The sequence below is a fragment of the Vombatus ursinus genome, unplaced genomic scaffold (genome assembly GCF_900497805.2).
Source record: "Vombatus ursinus unplaced genomic scaffold, bare-nosed wombat genome assembly UNPS02014813.1, whole genome shotgun sequence".
In the NCBI taxonomy this organism is placed as follows: Eukaryota; Metazoa; Chordata; class Mammalia; order Diprotodontia; family Vombatidae; genus Vombatus; species Vombatus ursinus.
The window spans coordinates 14331492-14349997 of record NW_020954591.1 but is presented as its reverse complement, the minus strand read 5'-3'; the positions used below and the strand labels follow the sequence as shown (position 1 = coordinate 14349997).

The 18506-nt window shown below is 37.7% G+C and overlaps 1 protein-coding gene across 1 annotated transcript in view; it reads left to right on the top strand.

Moving 5' to 3' along the window:
- WASF3 (WAS protein family member 3) overlaps nucleotides 1-18506 on the top strand; it is a 179638-nt gene that overhangs the window by 155913 nt on the left and 5219 nt on the right. The window contains exons 5-9 of the mRNA XM_027877577.1: nucleotides 495-648; nucleotides 4692-4809; nucleotides 14895-15061; nucleotides 15932-16198; nucleotides 17466-17836. Coding sequence (XP_027733378.1) covers nucleotides 495-648; nucleotides 4692-4809; nucleotides 14895-15061; nucleotides 15932-16198; nucleotides 17466-17836 — 1077 coding nt within the window. The remainder of the gene's footprint in view (nucleotides 1-494; nucleotides 649-4691; nucleotides 4810-14894; nucleotides 15062-15931; nucleotides 16199-17465; nucleotides 17837-18506) is intronic.

The following is an 18506-nucleotide window of genomic DNA, read 5'->3' as shown; positions in this document are numbered from 1 at the left end:
ATCTATTGCTATTTTCTCTAAAAAAACACAACAAAAAAAAACATCAAAAACTATTACATACACATAAGCATCCATTCATATGTATTAAGGATATCTACAGAGTGAATGTGATTTGGCAGCCCATGTGCTATTTTTGAGAAAAAAGCATTTTATTTAAAGAAGGTACTTAATATGCCCTCACAAGCTGAAAAGGAAGTGCTTACTTTGGAGTCAATTCTGACTTAGTTCACACCTTGAGAGAGAGAGAGAGAGAGAGAGAGAGAGAGAGAGAGAGAGAGAGAGCTATGCTTGTCTAGGGGAAAGAAGATATAGTGTATACATAGTATACACTATATACATAAGGTTCTATATGGCTACCTGCAAAGACTGTTGGAATGCTGTCCTGGAAGGCCTTGTGATTGGTTTAAATGTGTAAGAACTGAATTTGACTTAGATTCTTAACAGTGAAAATAATGTATTCTCTGTTAACCAGACTTTTTTGGGTCTTTCAACAGTATCACTACAGGATATTAACATGAAGAAAGCGTTCAAAAGCTCTACAATACAAGACCAGCAGGTGGTTTCCAAGAACAGTATTCCCAATCCAGTTTCTGACATTTACAATCAGAGTGATAAGCCACCTCCCCTGAATATACTTACACCTTACAGGTATGGATTCATGTAGCCATAAGGTCTGATTTTATTTTTTCATTATAAATCTGGTTTTAGGCCATGGACAAGTATTATGGAAAGACTCATTTAACTGGATAGAAACTCTTCTTTGAGGAGAAATTCTTTTAGGTGACAATCTTCTAAATTCTTGGATTGTTGCAAAGGGACCAAAACAAGATGAAACTGAAAAGCCTTGAATTTTCTAGTCATCAGCATGCTTGTTAGCAAAAGAGTGAGCCCTGAATTTTTTTAATAGAAATAGTTCATTTGTCAATGATGGTGTATGGGCTTTGTGCTTACTATGTTCCAAGACTATGTAAAGGTAACTACATAATTCAGTTACCATACAGAAAACAATTGATCTGTTTCCACATTTCAATGCAGAGGCATTTATCATTCCAGACAGCACAGTATATTATGCAGTGTTACAGACTGTAGGGAGACAGTTTGATCAACAAGTTAACCCACCGTAATTATAGAGCAGTGCAACATACAATTTAAGCCAAACGCAAAATGAAACCCAAAGGAATTAATACTGCCTAACCACCCACTGCAAATGCATTCTTTCTTTTTCTTCTCATTTCCCCCTGTACAATGCAGCCATCTAGTCTAACCCATCTATTCCATTTTGTTGAACTAAATTGCCATAAGGGTCACTCCCTTGTTTAGAGGTACAGTAAAGTAAGATGTTGACTGAGTTAGACCTCTGCTGCGTAACATTCTGTGATTCTAGGAAATTAATTCCTACTGTGTACAGAACAGTTAGGCACTGGGAGAGATACAAAGTTCAGATAAGATACTATCAGTTCAATGCAGTGAACATTTATTAAGTGCCTGCTATATGCAAAATCTATAGTAAGCAGTGGGAACACAAAAATAAACAGTGCCATTGTCCATGTTCTCAAAGAGCTTACGTTTTACAGAAGGAGAATATGATATGTATACAGATTAAATAAAATAAAAGGTAGAAAATGTGTTGGGGCAGAGGAGAGATCTAGGCAAAGGACTCTAGGAAGGAAAATCAAGGAGGAAAGAGATGGAGGAGTAGGGAAGGGCGACTTCTTGGAGGAGGCAATACCTAGAGACTTGAAGGATGAGGAGAACTATTAATTAGCAGCAGCAGCAACAACAAAACCTTGGGAAACCCTCAGAGACCATGTGGGAGGTGGTATTATATTCTCTAGGAGGTACAGGGAAGAAGAGAAGCCCTGGCCATAAGGAATAGGGGCAAATAGTGGGAAGGGAAGCAACTTAGGAGATGGAACCCTCTAAATTAAAAAAAAGTGGGTGAGTAGAAAAGAAATCTTTCCTGGTAGATATGCATCTTCTGAGAGTTTATACCAACAGGAGGCCCTAGCTTCCCATAGCTCCTTAACAATATGACCCTCATCATTGGTTCTTTGGACTTGAGGATTTCAATGCCAACCAGATTGCCTGTAATGACCATTGTCTTATGTTAGCATCATTAGTCAGACATCCATCTTACAGCTTTTGTCCTTTGCTTTGACCCATTATTCCCTACTTCTTCTGAAGTCCCCTATTTATTTTCTGTGATTCTGTGAAATTAATTCCTACTCTGTACTATGTACAGAGCAGTCAGGCACTGGGAGAGATACAAAGTTCAGATAAGACACTATCAGTTCAATTCAGTGAACATTTATTAAATGCCTGCTGTGTGTGCAAAATCTATAGTAAGCAGTAGGAACACAAAAATAAACAGTGATATTGTCTAGGTTCTCAAATAGCTTACATTTTACAGAAGGTCATGGGGACTATTGTTAGTAATTTGCAGCTACTGAATCTTCATTTTCTATAAATGGGGGATATGAGTGGAAGGGGAAGTCTGATATAGGCTCATAGGATTTGGAACTGTGAGGAACATTGGGGATGCTTAGTCTATCTCCACTTTATGCACAAGGAAACTGAGGCCCAGAGAAGTGGGTAGCATTACTTGTTCAAGGTAGTAAATGGTAGAACCAAGATTCAAGCCTAGTACTCTCTCTACTCCACCCCAGGCTTCTTCTCCATGATACCCGAACAGATCTCCCTGTACCTAAAAACCTTCACTTGATCTGTTGTCCCCTCAAGTTATCATGCTATATTATCTCTTCCCTTTCACTGCCAAGCTCCAAAAAGAAAATCTGGGTAAATTTATGGCCTCTTACACTCATTTCAAGGTATCATCTTGCTCTCCTTTTCACAACAAAAATCCTAGAAAAGCTGCGGTTGCCTCCGCTTTTGAACCTTCTACTTCTTAACCTCATGCAGTCTGACTTCTTTTCCACCATTCAACTGACACCACTCTTCAGCACCAGTAATATTACTAAACTTAATAAATCAAATGGTCTTTTATTAATCTTCTTTCTTATCTGCTCAGTAGCTTTGAACATTGATCTCCATGTCAACCCCTAGACACTTTCTGTCTTCATTGTTGTGACACTGCTCCCTTTTACAGTCTCCTTTCCTGGATTATCATGCATGCCCCACCCCCTTTGTGTGGGTAGAGGTCAGCATTCTGTCCCAAATCCTTTGTTGTTCTCTAGATGATCTCAGTAGCTCCCAAAGCCACCTTTTTCCAGTCCTCATTCCACCACCATCCCCCTTTTAGCCACACACTTACACATCTTGCCTAATGGACATTTTTACCTGGATGTCCTATAGAATATTAAAAAAATAATTCCATAACAACTCATTTTTCCCTTCAAACTCTTAATAACCTCCCTTATTTCATAATCTCAGAGTGTCCTCCATTTCTCAACTCTCCTTCATTGCTCATATCGAATCACTTATTAAATTCTGTTGGTTCTACTGCCATCTTTCTCCTACCCTTTTCTCCACTTATATGATTACCACCGTAAGTGAGGCCCGCATCACTTTTTGCCAGCTTATTGTAATCATTTATTAATTGGTCTCCTTGACTCCAGCTTTTCCTCTCTCCTGTACATTTTCCGCACAACTGACAAATGGATATTCCTACAACTCAGACCTATATCACTCCCTTCTCAAGAAGTTTTAGTGTCTCCCTCTTGTCATCAGGATAGAAGACAAATTTCTCTACTTGGCCTTTAAGGCCTTTCACTGTGTGGCTCCAATCTGTTTTTCCAGACTGATCACACACATACCCCTTCTTGTTCATGCTGCATTACAGCCAAACTGGACTATTTGCTGTTCCCCTTAGACAGTGCTTTATATTTTTTCTTCCTTGCCTTTACTCAGGCCACCCTCCATGCTTGGAATACTCTTTCTCTTCATTCTACTTTGTGTAATCCCTGCCTTGCTTCAGAACACAGCTCAGGTGCTACTTTCTACATGAAGTCTTTCCTGATCCCCTCAGTTGTTAATGCCCTGCTTCTCACCTGTCTGCCATAATCACCTTCTATTTACTTAGAATATATTTTGTGCACATTTATCTGTATTCATGTTTTTCTTCCTTCCCCCTCATCCACTAGAATATAAGCTCCTTATGGGGAGAGACTGTCTTCTTTCTGTCTTTGTAAAACCAGTACCTAGCAGATGTTGAATAAATGCTTGTTGAATCAAATTTATAATGCTAGAAGGAGTCAGGAAATAGTTCTGAGTAGCATCCTGTGTTGGAAATTTGAGATGAATTGGGGCTACAGAATAAAAGTAGACATGTGTTTCCATTCTACACTGTGATCCCAATTCCAGGCTTGAGGAGTTGGCAGAGATACCAACACAAATGCTCCCCAGTAATATTTGAATATATTTTTAAATTTCTAGGTTTTGAGGAAATTTTTTTTATTTCTTTTCAACAATTTTCTGCATGTAACTGTGGAACCAAGAGAGTTTTGAAATGCTTTTGTTACCAAATTAGTTTAGCATATGTTGCTAAAATTACATATAAAAGTCGTAATTCCACAGATTTCTTCAGGTGGTTATTGAAATGAGACATTTAATAATATTTCTTGCTGTCAGTTTGTTAAATATTGTGGTTTAGTAAATTAGAATCAGAGTTTAAACCATTAGGCTTAAAAATGTACATAATCTCCCTTTTCTTTACTTCCATATTACTTTTATAGAGATGATAAGAAAGATGGATTGAAGTTTTATACTGATCCTTCCTATTTCTTTGATCTCTGGAAAGAGAAAATGCTACAGGATACAGAAGACAAAAGGAAAGAGAAAAGAAGACAAAAGGTAAACCATTCCAGAATAGAAAACATGTATATTCATGGGCTAATTTGAGTGTGATATCCAAACCAAACTGCTGAATCCTACTCTTTATTGAAATGATGGGTGGGTCAGACAGGGTGCTGAAATTTTTCCATTGGTTACATTTTTAAAGTGAAAATAATTGAGAATCACATGTGATTATCTTTCAGTAAATATTTTCAACTTTTTATTCCTTCTCACTTTCAATCAACCTGCTTCATTTAACAAGAGAAGATTCTCATAACTCAGTTTTTGTTTATAAGTTTGTGATTAAAATTCTCTGCCTATGGTTTTACTTACATCTCAGAAAAACTCCCATTTTTTCATTGCAGAAGAAGATGATCAACTTTAATTTTTTTAAATGTAGTTAATGGTTGGGCTCTCACTCATAAGCTCTATTTTTAAAAAATGGTATATTGTATGTATTAGAATGAAAAGCCAGTTTTATATTTATGTTTAGGAGGGATTAAGTACCATAAATGATGCTCTTCTAGGGGGATTGGTGGAGGGGAAGGGAGAGGAGATCATAAGAGGTACAGATACTATCTAAAACAGTCTCTGCAGAACATTACCTTCTCTATTGGAGATATGTTTCATTTGTGATTAAGAAAAGTTAAAGAACACTCCCTGAAAGTTTTTCTAGCATCCCAGAAGTTTATTTTTTTCCATTGGAAGACAATCTATTGTGCAGACTTCCTGGGAAGGACAATCCAGTCTGTATGGCAAATACCCAAAAGCTTTGGCTTAAAGCAGAGGTTCTTAACTTGTCCGTGAGTAGATTTCAGAGGGGAAGGAGCCTATGAACTTGGATGGGAAAAAAATTACATCTTTATTTTCTCTGACTCTTGGTTTCCTTTGTAATCTTATGTATTTTATTTTATGCATTTTAAAACATTTTGAGAAGGGGTTCACACAGGCGTCACTAGACCATCAAAGGACTTTATGACAGAAAAAAATTTATGAACCTCTGACTTAGAGAAATGTTTGGCATTTAGTAAGCCCAAAGGATTTTTTCAGTGATTTTTAGCATTTAAGTAACATAAACTACAAAGATCCTGGAGATAGGGCTCTGTTCAAAAGGAAAGGATTATTTTAATTATCTCTATTTTGTGTGTGTGTGTGTGTGTGTGTGTGTGTGTGTGTGTGTGGTTGAATTTGGGGAATTTATTAAGAGCAAAATCATCATGGGAAAGATATAGGATTCAGTAGTCATTGTCTATGTGAAGAAAAGATGGATATTACTCCCTTGAAAAGAAAGAGAAGCAAGGAAATATTTAATTGGCATGCTAGTGATACCTCCCTATACGTTTCTTATGAAATGTAGAAGCTGATTGAGACTTATAAGAGTGCTTTTCATTAAATATATAATTTACCTTTCATTGACCTTACAGATGCCTCTTACAGATGATCCAAACATGATGCTTTTGGCATAAATACATATATAATTATTTTTCTGTGCCTTCATGGAAAATCTGTAATTATCATATCTACAAAACTAGTAGCTCCTTCTAGATCTTTGATTTAATCCTGAATTCCCCAAATACTTGTAATTGTGGTGATAGCCTCATTCTGGTATCACATTATGTTAAGGTCAAATAGAACTTTTCTATAAAGTCACAATAGTTATTGTTTGATTCTGAAAGTAGGAATAAAGATTGTCCTATCTTTGGAAAGCTTAGACAGTAGAGCTGATCTTAGAGTTTATCTAGTCTAATTCCTTCATTTTATAGATGTGGACTCTGAGACTTAAGCAATGAAGGGAGTTTTCTAAGGTCACATAGGTAGTAAGTGGTAGAGTTAGGGGTGAATGTGAGTCTTAATGATTCCCAATCCAATGTGAACCACACACACATAGTGACTTTATTTCCATCTGTGTTTCTCTTTTGTATAAAATGTATCTCAATCCATCCATGTCTTTTTTCATCCTGAACCACTTATTGAAGTATAAAATCCATTTGTTTTCCATTGTGATGCAATAGTACCTCCACTGAAGTCTTTCTTGAATGACCTCTCTGTGGCATGGGAAGACCTTGGTTTCCCAAAAGTTAGTAGGGTGTAGGTATGGACAGATCATACTAAGCTAGGAAGGTTTTGATTGTGGGCTTTGCATCTGTCCAGCTTAGCTACAGTTGAGGGAGGCTAACAGCAGCTCTCCAAGACAATCTACCATAGTCTGTGATGGAGGAAGTACCCATGATGTCAAAAGCTTGGATTCTTTAAGATAAAATAATAGCAGAAAACCAACAAATTAGATTCACCAATGAAATAGGCTGCAGGCACTAACATCTCTATTACTGTTGTTGTTGAGTTGTTTCAGTAGTGTCTGACTCTTCATGACCCTCTTGGGGGCTTTCTTGGCAAAGATACTGGAGGAGTGTGCCATTTCTTTCTCCAGATCATTTTACAGATGAGGAAATTGAGACAAACAGGGCTAAGTGACTTGCCCAGGGTCACATAGACAGTAATTGTCTGAGGCCAGATTTGAACTCAGGTCTTCCTGACTTCAGGCCCAGCACTCTATCCACTGTACTTTTTTAGCTGGCCAACAGTTCTATACTTCAGCTTAGTAATTTCATGATGGTTTGAATCAACCATATAATCAGCCATCAGCCATCTGGAAAGGATAGATACAGCACAGGGTCCCTAGGGTGATGATTTCCAACTACATTGCTGTCATAGCCCCTAACTGCTGTTAGCTTGATTCTTTAGTACTTTATCCCACCTGAAATCGTTGCATGATGCATCTAGCTCCAAAATAAAGAAAATGAAAGTGAATTCTATGCTTAATTGTAATTTTTTAGAAGTTATGATACTATTTGAAATAATTAGAGACATTTAGGGATGTCTCAAAATCAGGGCTGGGAACCATTGGTCTTGGGACCTGCTCTTCTGGATCCTCACTGTAATTTTGTGGAGAGACAATATGATGAAGGTGAAAAGATCATTGGGCTCAGAAGACCTGGATTCAAATCGTTTCTCTCCCACTTGCTGCCTTTTGTGTCACTTCGTATCTTAGAGCCTCACTTTCCCCATTTGCAAAATGGAGATAAAACACCTGCATAATCTACCTGCCTTTCTGACAGACCTGTCAGAAACACCCTTTATAAATCTTAACCTTAATTTGCAATAGAGAGTTGTTACTATTGCTTGGTCTTGCTTGTGGTACTTATTATGTGTTGTCTCTGCAGTTGATAAGTCTAAATGAGTTGAAAAAGAGTTGAATGCCTCACATTCAGAATGATGAAGTTGAAAATTTAAGTCCCACAGAAGGAGAAAATTCAGGCCTTGTCTTTAAGAGACATAGCATTTTATGGGTTATGTAGGAAAAATGAATATAACAGGAATAAATAGCTACTACTCTCTAGAGATATCTATGTTAAGTCCTAAGTGTTTACTGATGAGGTTATACTGTTGTGCCTGTCAGTGGTGGGGCCATGTTCTCGATTTTTATATAGGGCCAAAGGGCTGGAGCAAAAGTAAGTGTTTCACTAATGGGGCAGGTAAGTTTTCTGTTTTTCTACTTAACCATTAGCAAAATTGGCTTAATATGATTTGGAATACCTCTTGGAAACTGAGAACAAAGGTTATTTATTTTGGAAGAAAAATATTTTGCCATGCAGATATTCTATATCAAGACTTTTTTTTTAAAAAAAAAATGTGCAGTGGTAGAAAACTATTTCCTGATCATACCTTGTCAGATGTTTTTATCTGGGCGGTAGAGAGCAGCTAAAGAGCAGTTTTCCTTATCTAGAGTCATAACATGAAGAGAGAAATATAGACTGCTTTCTCTTGGTTCCATAGCATATGCTGGTTAGAGTTAGCCTTCTTCAGAAATTTCTTTACAGTTAGGGTATGGCTTCTATTTGCATATCAGGTTTATATTTCTGTTCATTTTAACTGCATTTAACCTGCTGTTTTCCCTTTCCCTTCTGTCTTGGCATGCTTCCTTTCTTTTCCTGGACATCAGGAGCAAAAGCGTGTAGATGGCACAACTCGTGAGGTGAAAAAGGTTAGAAAAGCCAGGAACAGGCGCCAGGAGTGGAATATGATGGCATATGACAAAGAGCTTAGACCTGACAACAGGTTGTCTCAAAGTGTGTACCATGGAGCGTCTTCCGAGGGATCCCTGTCCCCAGATACTAGGTCTGTGTGTATTAAAGCTCCCTTATCCCCATGTGATGGTTATGCATGAGGCATTTCTTGGTATTTTCTTTTTTTTAATAATATAGGCAATGCGTTAGGTATTTGTTGCTGTGTTTTTTTTTTTTTTAAATAATTCGGAAATGCAGCAATAGCTTTAGTTCTCAAAGGTCTGGAATGTATCTTAGGACTCTCTTAAGCTATGCATTGAAAATATTCTGTTGAAGTTATAAGCTTTTTTGTGTATTGTTTTTCTTTGTATGATTTAAAACCCCTTTGACTTGAATTTGTTATTTAGTTGAGCTACTAATGTTGAATTTAGCTCTGTTAATTTAGAAGATATTTCAATTTCAATTTAATTAACTGTAATGATGCTTTCATTTTTAGCTTGGCATGCTGAATTGCTATTGATATACAGTGTCTGAAAATGATTGGTAGCTACTATTAATAGAATAATTAATAGAATAGCTCCATTGTTCTGTTTGAAAATCTCACTAAGAGTAATGGAAGAAAATGTGTGTCTGTTTCTGCCCTTCAAATGACTAATCTCATGTACTCTAATTTACAGGAAAAAATCATCATTGGAGTTTACTTTAGTGAACTGTTAGCTGCTCAATTAAAATGTTTCTTCAACAGGTCTAAATGCATGGCCACTAAGTGGCAATTGCAGTTCATTGTATACAATGAGTCCAGTGGAGCTAACTTGATAACTTTTAATTTTGTTTATTTTATTTTTCTGCCTTCTAACTTAAAATCTTCTATTGGGAAAAACAAAATTTTATGCGAAGTCTTTTATCAGCATATACAATAAGAAAAGACATCTCCTATAGCTCTTAAGGCATATTTATTTTTCAAGATTGTTCTTCCAGATTTCTTCTTGGTGGTGGTTTTTAAATTTAAAAACAAACAACGTATAACAACACTTAGTCCTGGGTTTATGTTTATTATAGTTTTATTAACTTCCCTGTCCCAATACCATTCTCCTCCCAAAATTTTGATTATTACTAACATGATATGAAGTCTTAAGTTAAATTTTGCTCCTCTGCAATCAGTGGAGTACAAGACTTTCTATTAATTAATTTATTTATAGTTTTTAACATTCACTTCCACAAGATTTTGAGCTCCAAATTTTCTCCCCATCTTATCCCTTCCCCCACCCCTAGATGGCATACATTCTGAATACCTCTTTCCCTAATTTGCCTTCCCTTCTATTTCTCCCCCCTTATCTTATCCCTTTCCCCTTCAATTTTCCTGTAGGGCAGGATAGATTTCTATACCCCATTGCGTGTATACCTTATTTCCCAGTTGCATGTGAAAACAATTTTTTTAAAGTACAAGACTTTCTAGTTAATTTTACCTTCAGCTTGAGAATTTTAATGACCATATAGTTTTCTGCAAAACAGATATTAAAATACATCATGAGAGGGTAACTGCTCAGAAGCATTTATTTTTCTCACTGGCAATCATTGGGTTAATTTATCATTTAATTTCATTTCTAATCTACTCATGCAAAAATGAAATTATTATTATGAATCTGAACTTTTTATTCTAAGTGAAACATCTTATTTCAGGTAATGTTCTCCAGAAACCTTAATGGAAGAAGATGAATATTCTTTTTTATGTGGTAGAAGGTCCTTGTATGCATCCTGGATTTTAAGATCAAATTGATCCGAGTTGACCACAAAATTGGTGGTTATTCAGACTGTCCAGCCTCTTTATACATAACTATATTTTAAATATTTCTTTATTTTTCTTAGTTTTGTTGTATGAGCTGTACTTTTTCTGAATTTCTAAATTCTGTCTAGGCAACCAGGGGGCACAGTAGATTGAGCACTAGGCTTAGGGTCAAGAAGACCTTAATTTAAATCTGGACTCAGAAACTTAGCAGCTGTGTCAGTTTAGACAAGTCACTTAAACTCCCTTAGCCTCAGTTTCCTCAACCGTAAAATGAGTATAATAGTAGCACCTACTTCCCAGGGTTATTGTGAAATTAAAATGAGATAATATTTATATAGTACCTGGCAAATATAGGGTGCCATATTGTATGCACTATATAAATACTGTCAGCAGCAGCAGCAGCAGCATTATTGTTATTTGCATTTGCATTTTTCTAAGACTCATTCCTATGGCACTTTGCTATCCATCAACCAACCTTTTCTACCACTGTATACAATGTAATTCATTATTGTTTTTGGATGATTTCTTTCATCAGGTTTTCATATGAAAATACATTCACTTGCCAGATACCACACCTTTAGCTTACATGGAAATTGAAATACACATAAGCAAGTGATGTCACCCCTATGCAGTGATCATTTGGGAACATTGTCTTCATAAACATAGGATCATAGATTTATGGCCCCTCACTGCAGCAAGGCAGTTCTTTTACTTCTTCCTAATTGCTTCCCCTTTTCACTACCTGTAGAAGCTATTCCAAACTGTCTCTTCCTTTCTCATACCTTCTGCACGTATGTAATCCTATCTCCTCCTTTTCAGCAGAAGACCTTAACTTTTATTTTACAGGAAAAAAAACGGAGGTCATTTAAGTTCCTGCTTCCCCCCTTCTCTTCATCTCAAAACCCCCTTTGACTTCATCCACTACTCTCTCCTCCCCAGTCTCTGATAATTAGGTGAGCCTTTTTGCCAAAGCTAATCCCTCTCTACTAGTATGCTTAATTCCATCCCCTTGATCTTCTCCAGAAAATTGCTCCTTCAGTCATTCTCTGCACTTTCTTATTTTCAACTTTTCTCCCATTTCCTACTTTCTTTCCTGCTGCCTTCAAACATGCCTAAGTACACACACACACACACCCTTCACTAGGTCATACCATCCCCTCAAGCTACTATCTTAATCACTCTTTCCTTCTGCTTTCTCGGCCTTGATTTAGTTGTTTACACATTTTACCTCTACTTCATCACCTCTTACTCCAAAAACCTTTGCAATCTCACTTCACACCTCATTATTACAGTGTTTGAAATTATCAATAATCTATTAATTGGCAAATTTGATGATCTTTTCTCGGTTCTCATCCTCAGTTGAGATCTATGTGCTATATTTGAAACTGTTGACCACCTTCTCCAATTGATAGGCATCCCTGCAATTCCCAGTTCTTTGCTACCATAAAGAGAGCTTCTATAAATATTTTAGAACATATAGGTTCTTTTCCTTTTTCCCTAGTAATCTTGGGAAACAGACCTAGTATTGGTCTTGCTGGGTCAAAGGCCAGACCGTCTCCTTCTGGATATTATCTCCTCTCTAGGTTTTCATAACAATACTCTCCTCTTTTTGTGTTTGTCCTACTTGTTCAACCACTCCTTTTCACTCTCCTCTGACAACCTCTCATTTCATTTCATCCTCCCTAACAATGTGTATTCCCCAAGGTTCTGTCATAGGCCTGCTTTTCTCTTCTTTCCACACTCTTTCTTTTGGTAACCTCATTAGCTCCCATGGAATTATGAAAATGACTAACACACACACACACACACACACACACACACACACACACACAAACAGCCCTCATCTCTCCCCTGAGCATCATTCCTGCATTATCATTTCCTATTAGATATCTCATTTGAAAACAACTTTTCATCTTTCTCCTCAAACCCTCCCTTCTTCTAAACTTCCCTATTTCTCTTGTAGGCACCAGCACCCTGTTAGTTTCCTAGATTTGTAGCCTTCACATTATCCTTACTCATTGACCTGACTTTCCCACACATATCGACAGTTGCCAGAGCTTGCCATTTCTGTTTCTTCTATCCCCTCTTCTCTTCTCATACAACTAATGCCTTAGCTTAGGCACTCATCACCTTTCACTTAGATTACTGCATGGACTCTTCATTGTTTTTTGGTTTGCTTCAATTCTCTCTCCAATCCAGTCTATCTGATATACTGCTGCCAAAATGATTTTCCTTAAGCACAGATCCAATCATATCACGTCTCTACTCAATAAACTGTAGTATGCTCCCTATTGCCTCTAGAATCAAATAAAAACTTCTCTATTTGGATTTTAAAGCCCTAGATAACTTGACTGTAATCTATCTTTCCAACTTTATTGGACATTATTCTCCCTCATCTGTGCTGTGATCTAGACACCTTGCTTTCTCTTTCTTACGGGTGTAAATGCACCTGCCATTTCTGTGCCTTTGTTCTGGATGCCTCCCATTCCAGGAGTGTAATTCTGCCTCATCTCCACCTCATAGAATTATTCTCTTCATTCAAAATGCAGCTTAAGCACCTCCTTCTGAATGAAGCTTTTCCTGGTGTCCCCTCAATTGCTATTATACTCCCTCCTAAGCTCACTTATTTTGAATTACTTGTTATTTATTCATTTTTTATTTTATTCTGTATGTACTTGTATATGTTCTTCTCTCTGTTAATGTAAACTCCTTGCAAGTAGGGACTATTTTCATTTTTTGTATGTCTGGTACCTGTAACAGTACCTGAAACTTAATAAATGCTTATTGATTGATTGATAGATTTCGAACTATAAAGGAGTTCAGAGGCCATCTAATCCTATACCTTCATTTTCACATAAGGAAACTGAGATCTGGAGAAATGAAGTCACTTCTCCAAGATCACCTAGGTAGTTAGTGTTAGGGTTAGGATGCAAACCAAGGTTTTCTAACTTCAAAGCCCATGTCCTTTCCTCTGTATTGCACTGCTTACTGATAGAGAATTGTTAGGCTAGCTAGAACAACGTTAGAATTATTTCCATTTCTTTCTGGTCACTGAGGCATTATGAACATGTATAGTCTCAACTGAGCCCAGTGATTCTTTACCTGTATCCATAAGTCTCTCTTCCTAATACCTGCTCTGGAATGACCCATTTTGTTACTGGTTCCCACCTACCTTCCGACCTTCTCCTGTCCTGCAGTAGCTTCTTACCTTGCCAAAGACCCTCCATGTTCCTATCCTTTGCTTTCAGTCTATTGAAAGATTATAGAGATGTAATGATATGCTGACCTTTCATCCATCTGTCATAAGAACCTACCCCTTTTTAGATTTCCACTTCTTACTAGCTATAATTATAAGATTATAATGATCATTGTAAGAATTGCTATAATTGATATTTTGAGTTTTCATGACAAAATTTGCCAGACAGTTTACAAATATCTCATTTTACCCTCTCAACAGCACTGAGAGGTAGCTGCTATTATTATACCCACTTTATAGATGAAGAAACCGAGACAGGTAGAGGTTAAGTGACTTGCCCAGGGTCACACATTTAGTAAGAGTCTGAGGCTGGATTTGAACTCAGTTCTTCCTGACTTCAGGTCCAGCGCTCTACCCTGCCCGATTGTCAATTTGTAGTTCTAGCTCTGAAATACCTCTTTCCCCACCTCCATCCATTCACCATTATTACACTATTCACCCTTCTTTATTTTGTGCCCTTTTCATCCCTACATTACAATACCATTTTAGAGGGTACCAATCCAGCCCAGTCCCATGTTCTTGTTTTTTTTTTTAGTAGGTAATTTCATTAAATAATCCTCATTATTATTTTTTTTTTCATTTGGCTAAGATTCTTTTACAAGCAGTCAGTATCTCTTGGTCCTTCCCCCTTGACTTCCAGGTGCTGTCTTTAACCACTGCCCTGCATAGCGGTGTTTGGCTCTAGACAAGGACACATCTAGAAAACACACCAAATCTCAGGACAAGACTGGTTCTCCCTACACTTTCCCGTGTTAGAATTTTAACTCCTTTACTAGCAGCTCACACACTACAAAGATGCTTTCATATTTGCTTCATCTTCTGGAGTTTATACTACAGTTAGGGACCAGGACAGCTATGGAGCATTCTATGATGATGGCTCCTCTGCGTTGAACAAAATCACTTGGTGCCTTCACAGGACTACACTGCGTGAAATCCCAGAGCCTGACATCTAGTCTGTGGCTTTTCCACCAATGTCTCTTTGCCTGTTTTACTTCAGAGGGAGAAACACAAGCTGAATCCTAACAGAAACCAGCAAATAAATGTGAGGAAAGTCAGAACAAGAAAAGAAGAGTGGGAGCGAAGGAAAATGGGTATTGAGTTCATGAGTGACGCCAAGAAACTGGAACAGGCAGGGAGCATGAAAGAGGACAGAATGCCCAGAGGGTTGGTCTTTTTTGTTTTATTCAGAGCCCTGGCTTTTTGTTGCCTGCCCTGCTTCAGTCTTCCTGCAATGATACGCATTCAATTTACTGACTCAATGTGTCCTTTAACAGAGTGCCAGAACTGCACGATTGTCTCTTACTAATGCCACCTGGTTCTCCGCAGCTGTGGGACAAACAGGTCCTTTTACTCATTCCCTTCCCTTGGGCTTAGCTGACCCTGGACTACAACAGTCTCTGCATCTTTGTGAACTCTATGCTCAACTAATAAAATATTTGCATTCCTTTCAGCTTGTTACACTCAGCTGTTTATGCAAAGAAAACAAGGCTTTTAAATATTAAACTTATTAAATCACTATACTCTGCTTTGATTAAATATATTTCCTCTGTTTAAGCAAAAAAATATTCACTGCATTGCATTCTTAATTTCTTTTACTTCTCTTAATGTTAATGTTTATCCAATTCACCTACTGTTATATAATTTCTACTTATATGCTGTCAATATTTCATTGCACTAGAATGCTATGTCTTGTCTTAAATACTGTTTGTTAATTTGATTTGTTCTATACTATTCTATGACTGAGTAAAAGATTCCTCGAGTATTGAAAAAATAAGGTATTGGTATTTACTGCATGTCAGTTCATCTGATACACTCATTTTGAAGCTGTGAATTTAATTTCAAACAACACTTGCATTTTCTGGCTAAGATAGTAATCCAGTTTTTGCTCTGTAGTTTTCATGACAATATAGGAAAGGGAATAGGGAATTTATAACTTATGAATTGATAACAGAAAAGCAGATGTTTTATGTATATTAGAAGAAAAAAACCTGAAAGTCATTGTATTCCTTCCCATTTCTTCTCCCTTAATTCTAGGTCCCATGCATCTGATGTGACTGATTATTCTTATCCTGCTACTCCAAATCATTCTCTTCATCAGCAGCCAGTGACTCCTTCTTACGTAGCAGGGGACGCACAGCAGTATGGGGCTACAAATCAAGCCCTGGAGCACGAGTATAACAGACCTCCTTCTGCCACGGTCAGGCACATGACCTTGAACAGACCTCAGCAGCCACCGCCACCCCCACCACAGGCCTCGGAGGGCTCCCAGGCCTCTGCACCTTTGGTGCCATCGGACTATGGGTAAACTTTCCTCGTGCCTGGACTCTTTGAAAGTGTAGTAGATGTAGTTGGAATTTTGATTTTGTTTTTAATAATTCATGGGCTACGATGCCTGTAAGAAAAAACCTGATTTGTCTGCACAATAATTCCATCATGAGGGCCAAATTACAGGTAAAGACATGGGCCAGTAACATACTAGTAGACTATTCGCCTTTTTAGTTACATTATGTTTAAAAACAACAATTACATTTTATAGGGAAGTTGAATGGATTGTTTCAGGAGGCATTTTTAAACCCATGTGCTAACCAGGAATAAACAAAATTTTTTTTAATCTTATTAGATTGTAAGCTCCTTGAGGGCATGACACATGTCCCATTTATCTTTATAGTCCTCTTAGCGCCTAACACAGGACATTTTGCATGGCAGGCTTTTAGCAAATACTTTTTGAAATGATTGGAGAACTTAACTCTAATCCACAAATTTCATTGTAGAAAACAAGTGTCAAAATGAAATACTTAACACAAATCAAAAAACAGCTTCATCTAACCCCATACTGTCCCTGTGCCTAGTCATGTGCTCCCTCTCCTTGACTTACTCGTCTTGGCATAGCATCATCTAGTATAATGATGTCTTCTCACCAGGACCCCTAATTCTTCTCTCATCCAGATAGAAAACAAATATCCGTCTTCCTCTTCTTGAAATGAATTTCATAGTTCCTGAATGCCCTTTCATTTGGTCAAATATGCCACTTTTATTATTATTTCCCTCTCTCAGTAGAAATATATTTTCTGAAGCGTTGCCTTACAGCCAGTGCTGAAATGGGTATGGCAATCTCTGCCTTATATAATATACTTATTTTTCAATAAATTCAATTGTCCCACTTCTGTCCTGTGGTTTTTCACAATGATTTTACTCCTGACTTGATTAACTATGTGTTTCCCTGCTACTGGCTACGGTAGAGTATGCATTAATAATGTTCTTCCTGCCTTCCTAGATTCTGTGATCAGCTGGGAAATGATATTCCTTTCTCCCACAAATACTCCTTTTACCTTTGGAAACATTTTTACGTCTGAGATGAATTAAGCAGATATGACGTCCCATGGTAATGAATTGAGCAGGATCTATGAAACAACTGCCACAAAATGTATATGCTTGCACTACATAGTTCTAATTAGACCCACAATATATGATGTGGCTAGGAGTGGCTAACCTGACAGATTTCAGAGTCTCAGAAAATTTCACCTTCTCTGACATTCTAATGACATGGTGTGTTTCCTCTTTTTGTTAGGATGCTTCCAGCACAAATAATTGAATATTACAACCCATCAGGACCACCACCACCTCCACCGCCTCCCATGATTCCTTCAGCACAAACTGCTTTCGTTAGCCCCCTCCAGATCCCTACACCGTCTTCCTATCCTCCATTAGCGACTAGTTCCACATACACCGCTACTCCTCATCCACCTTCTGTTGGGCTTGCTGTTACAGCTCCTCCTCCTCCGGGCCCACCACCTCCCCCACCGGGCCCTCCTGTAGCAGGGCCTTCTCTTTCATCCTCCCCCATGCATGGCCCCCCAGGGGCTGAAGCAAAGAGACAAGAACCAGCTCAGCCGGCAATCAGTGATGCTCGTAGCGATCTTCTTGCCGCCATTCGGATGGGTAAGTGCAAACGTCCCGCAAAACATTTTTCTGTTAGAAAGTGAGTTTTTGTTACTCTCTTCTAGTTATATCTCTACCTTCTTGGAATAACTAATGTCCATAATAATTGTTTGGAATAACCATTGCCCTGTTATACCTTAACTAGATTCCAGGCGACCCTTAGTTAACTGATCTCTTCCTCTTTCTTTCTTCCCACAGGCTATCCCTCCATTATATTTGTAGGAGAAAGATGTAAATAATAAAAAAATACACAAATTTAGGCTTAACTATAAAATAAGATATTTCTAAGGCAGTGATCTCAACACAAAAATTTCATATTGGTTTTAAGTTTATAAGTAACTGGAGGTGCAGTGGACAGAGTACCGGGCTTGAAGTCAGGAAGTCCTCAGTTCAAATCCAGCCTGACACTTACTAGCTATGTGACCCTGGGCAAATCACTTAACCTTTGTCTGCCTCAGTTTTCTTCACTATAAAATAGGAATATTACAATAGCCCTTATCTCCCAAGGATGTTGTAAGGATTTAAATGAGAAATATTTGTTAAGTACTTATCATAGTGCCTGACACATAGTGTTTAATAATGCTTATTTGTTTTCCTTCCTTCCTTCCTTCCTTCCTTCCTTCCTTCCTTCCTTCCTTCCTTCCTTCCTTCCTTCCTTCCTTCCTTCCTT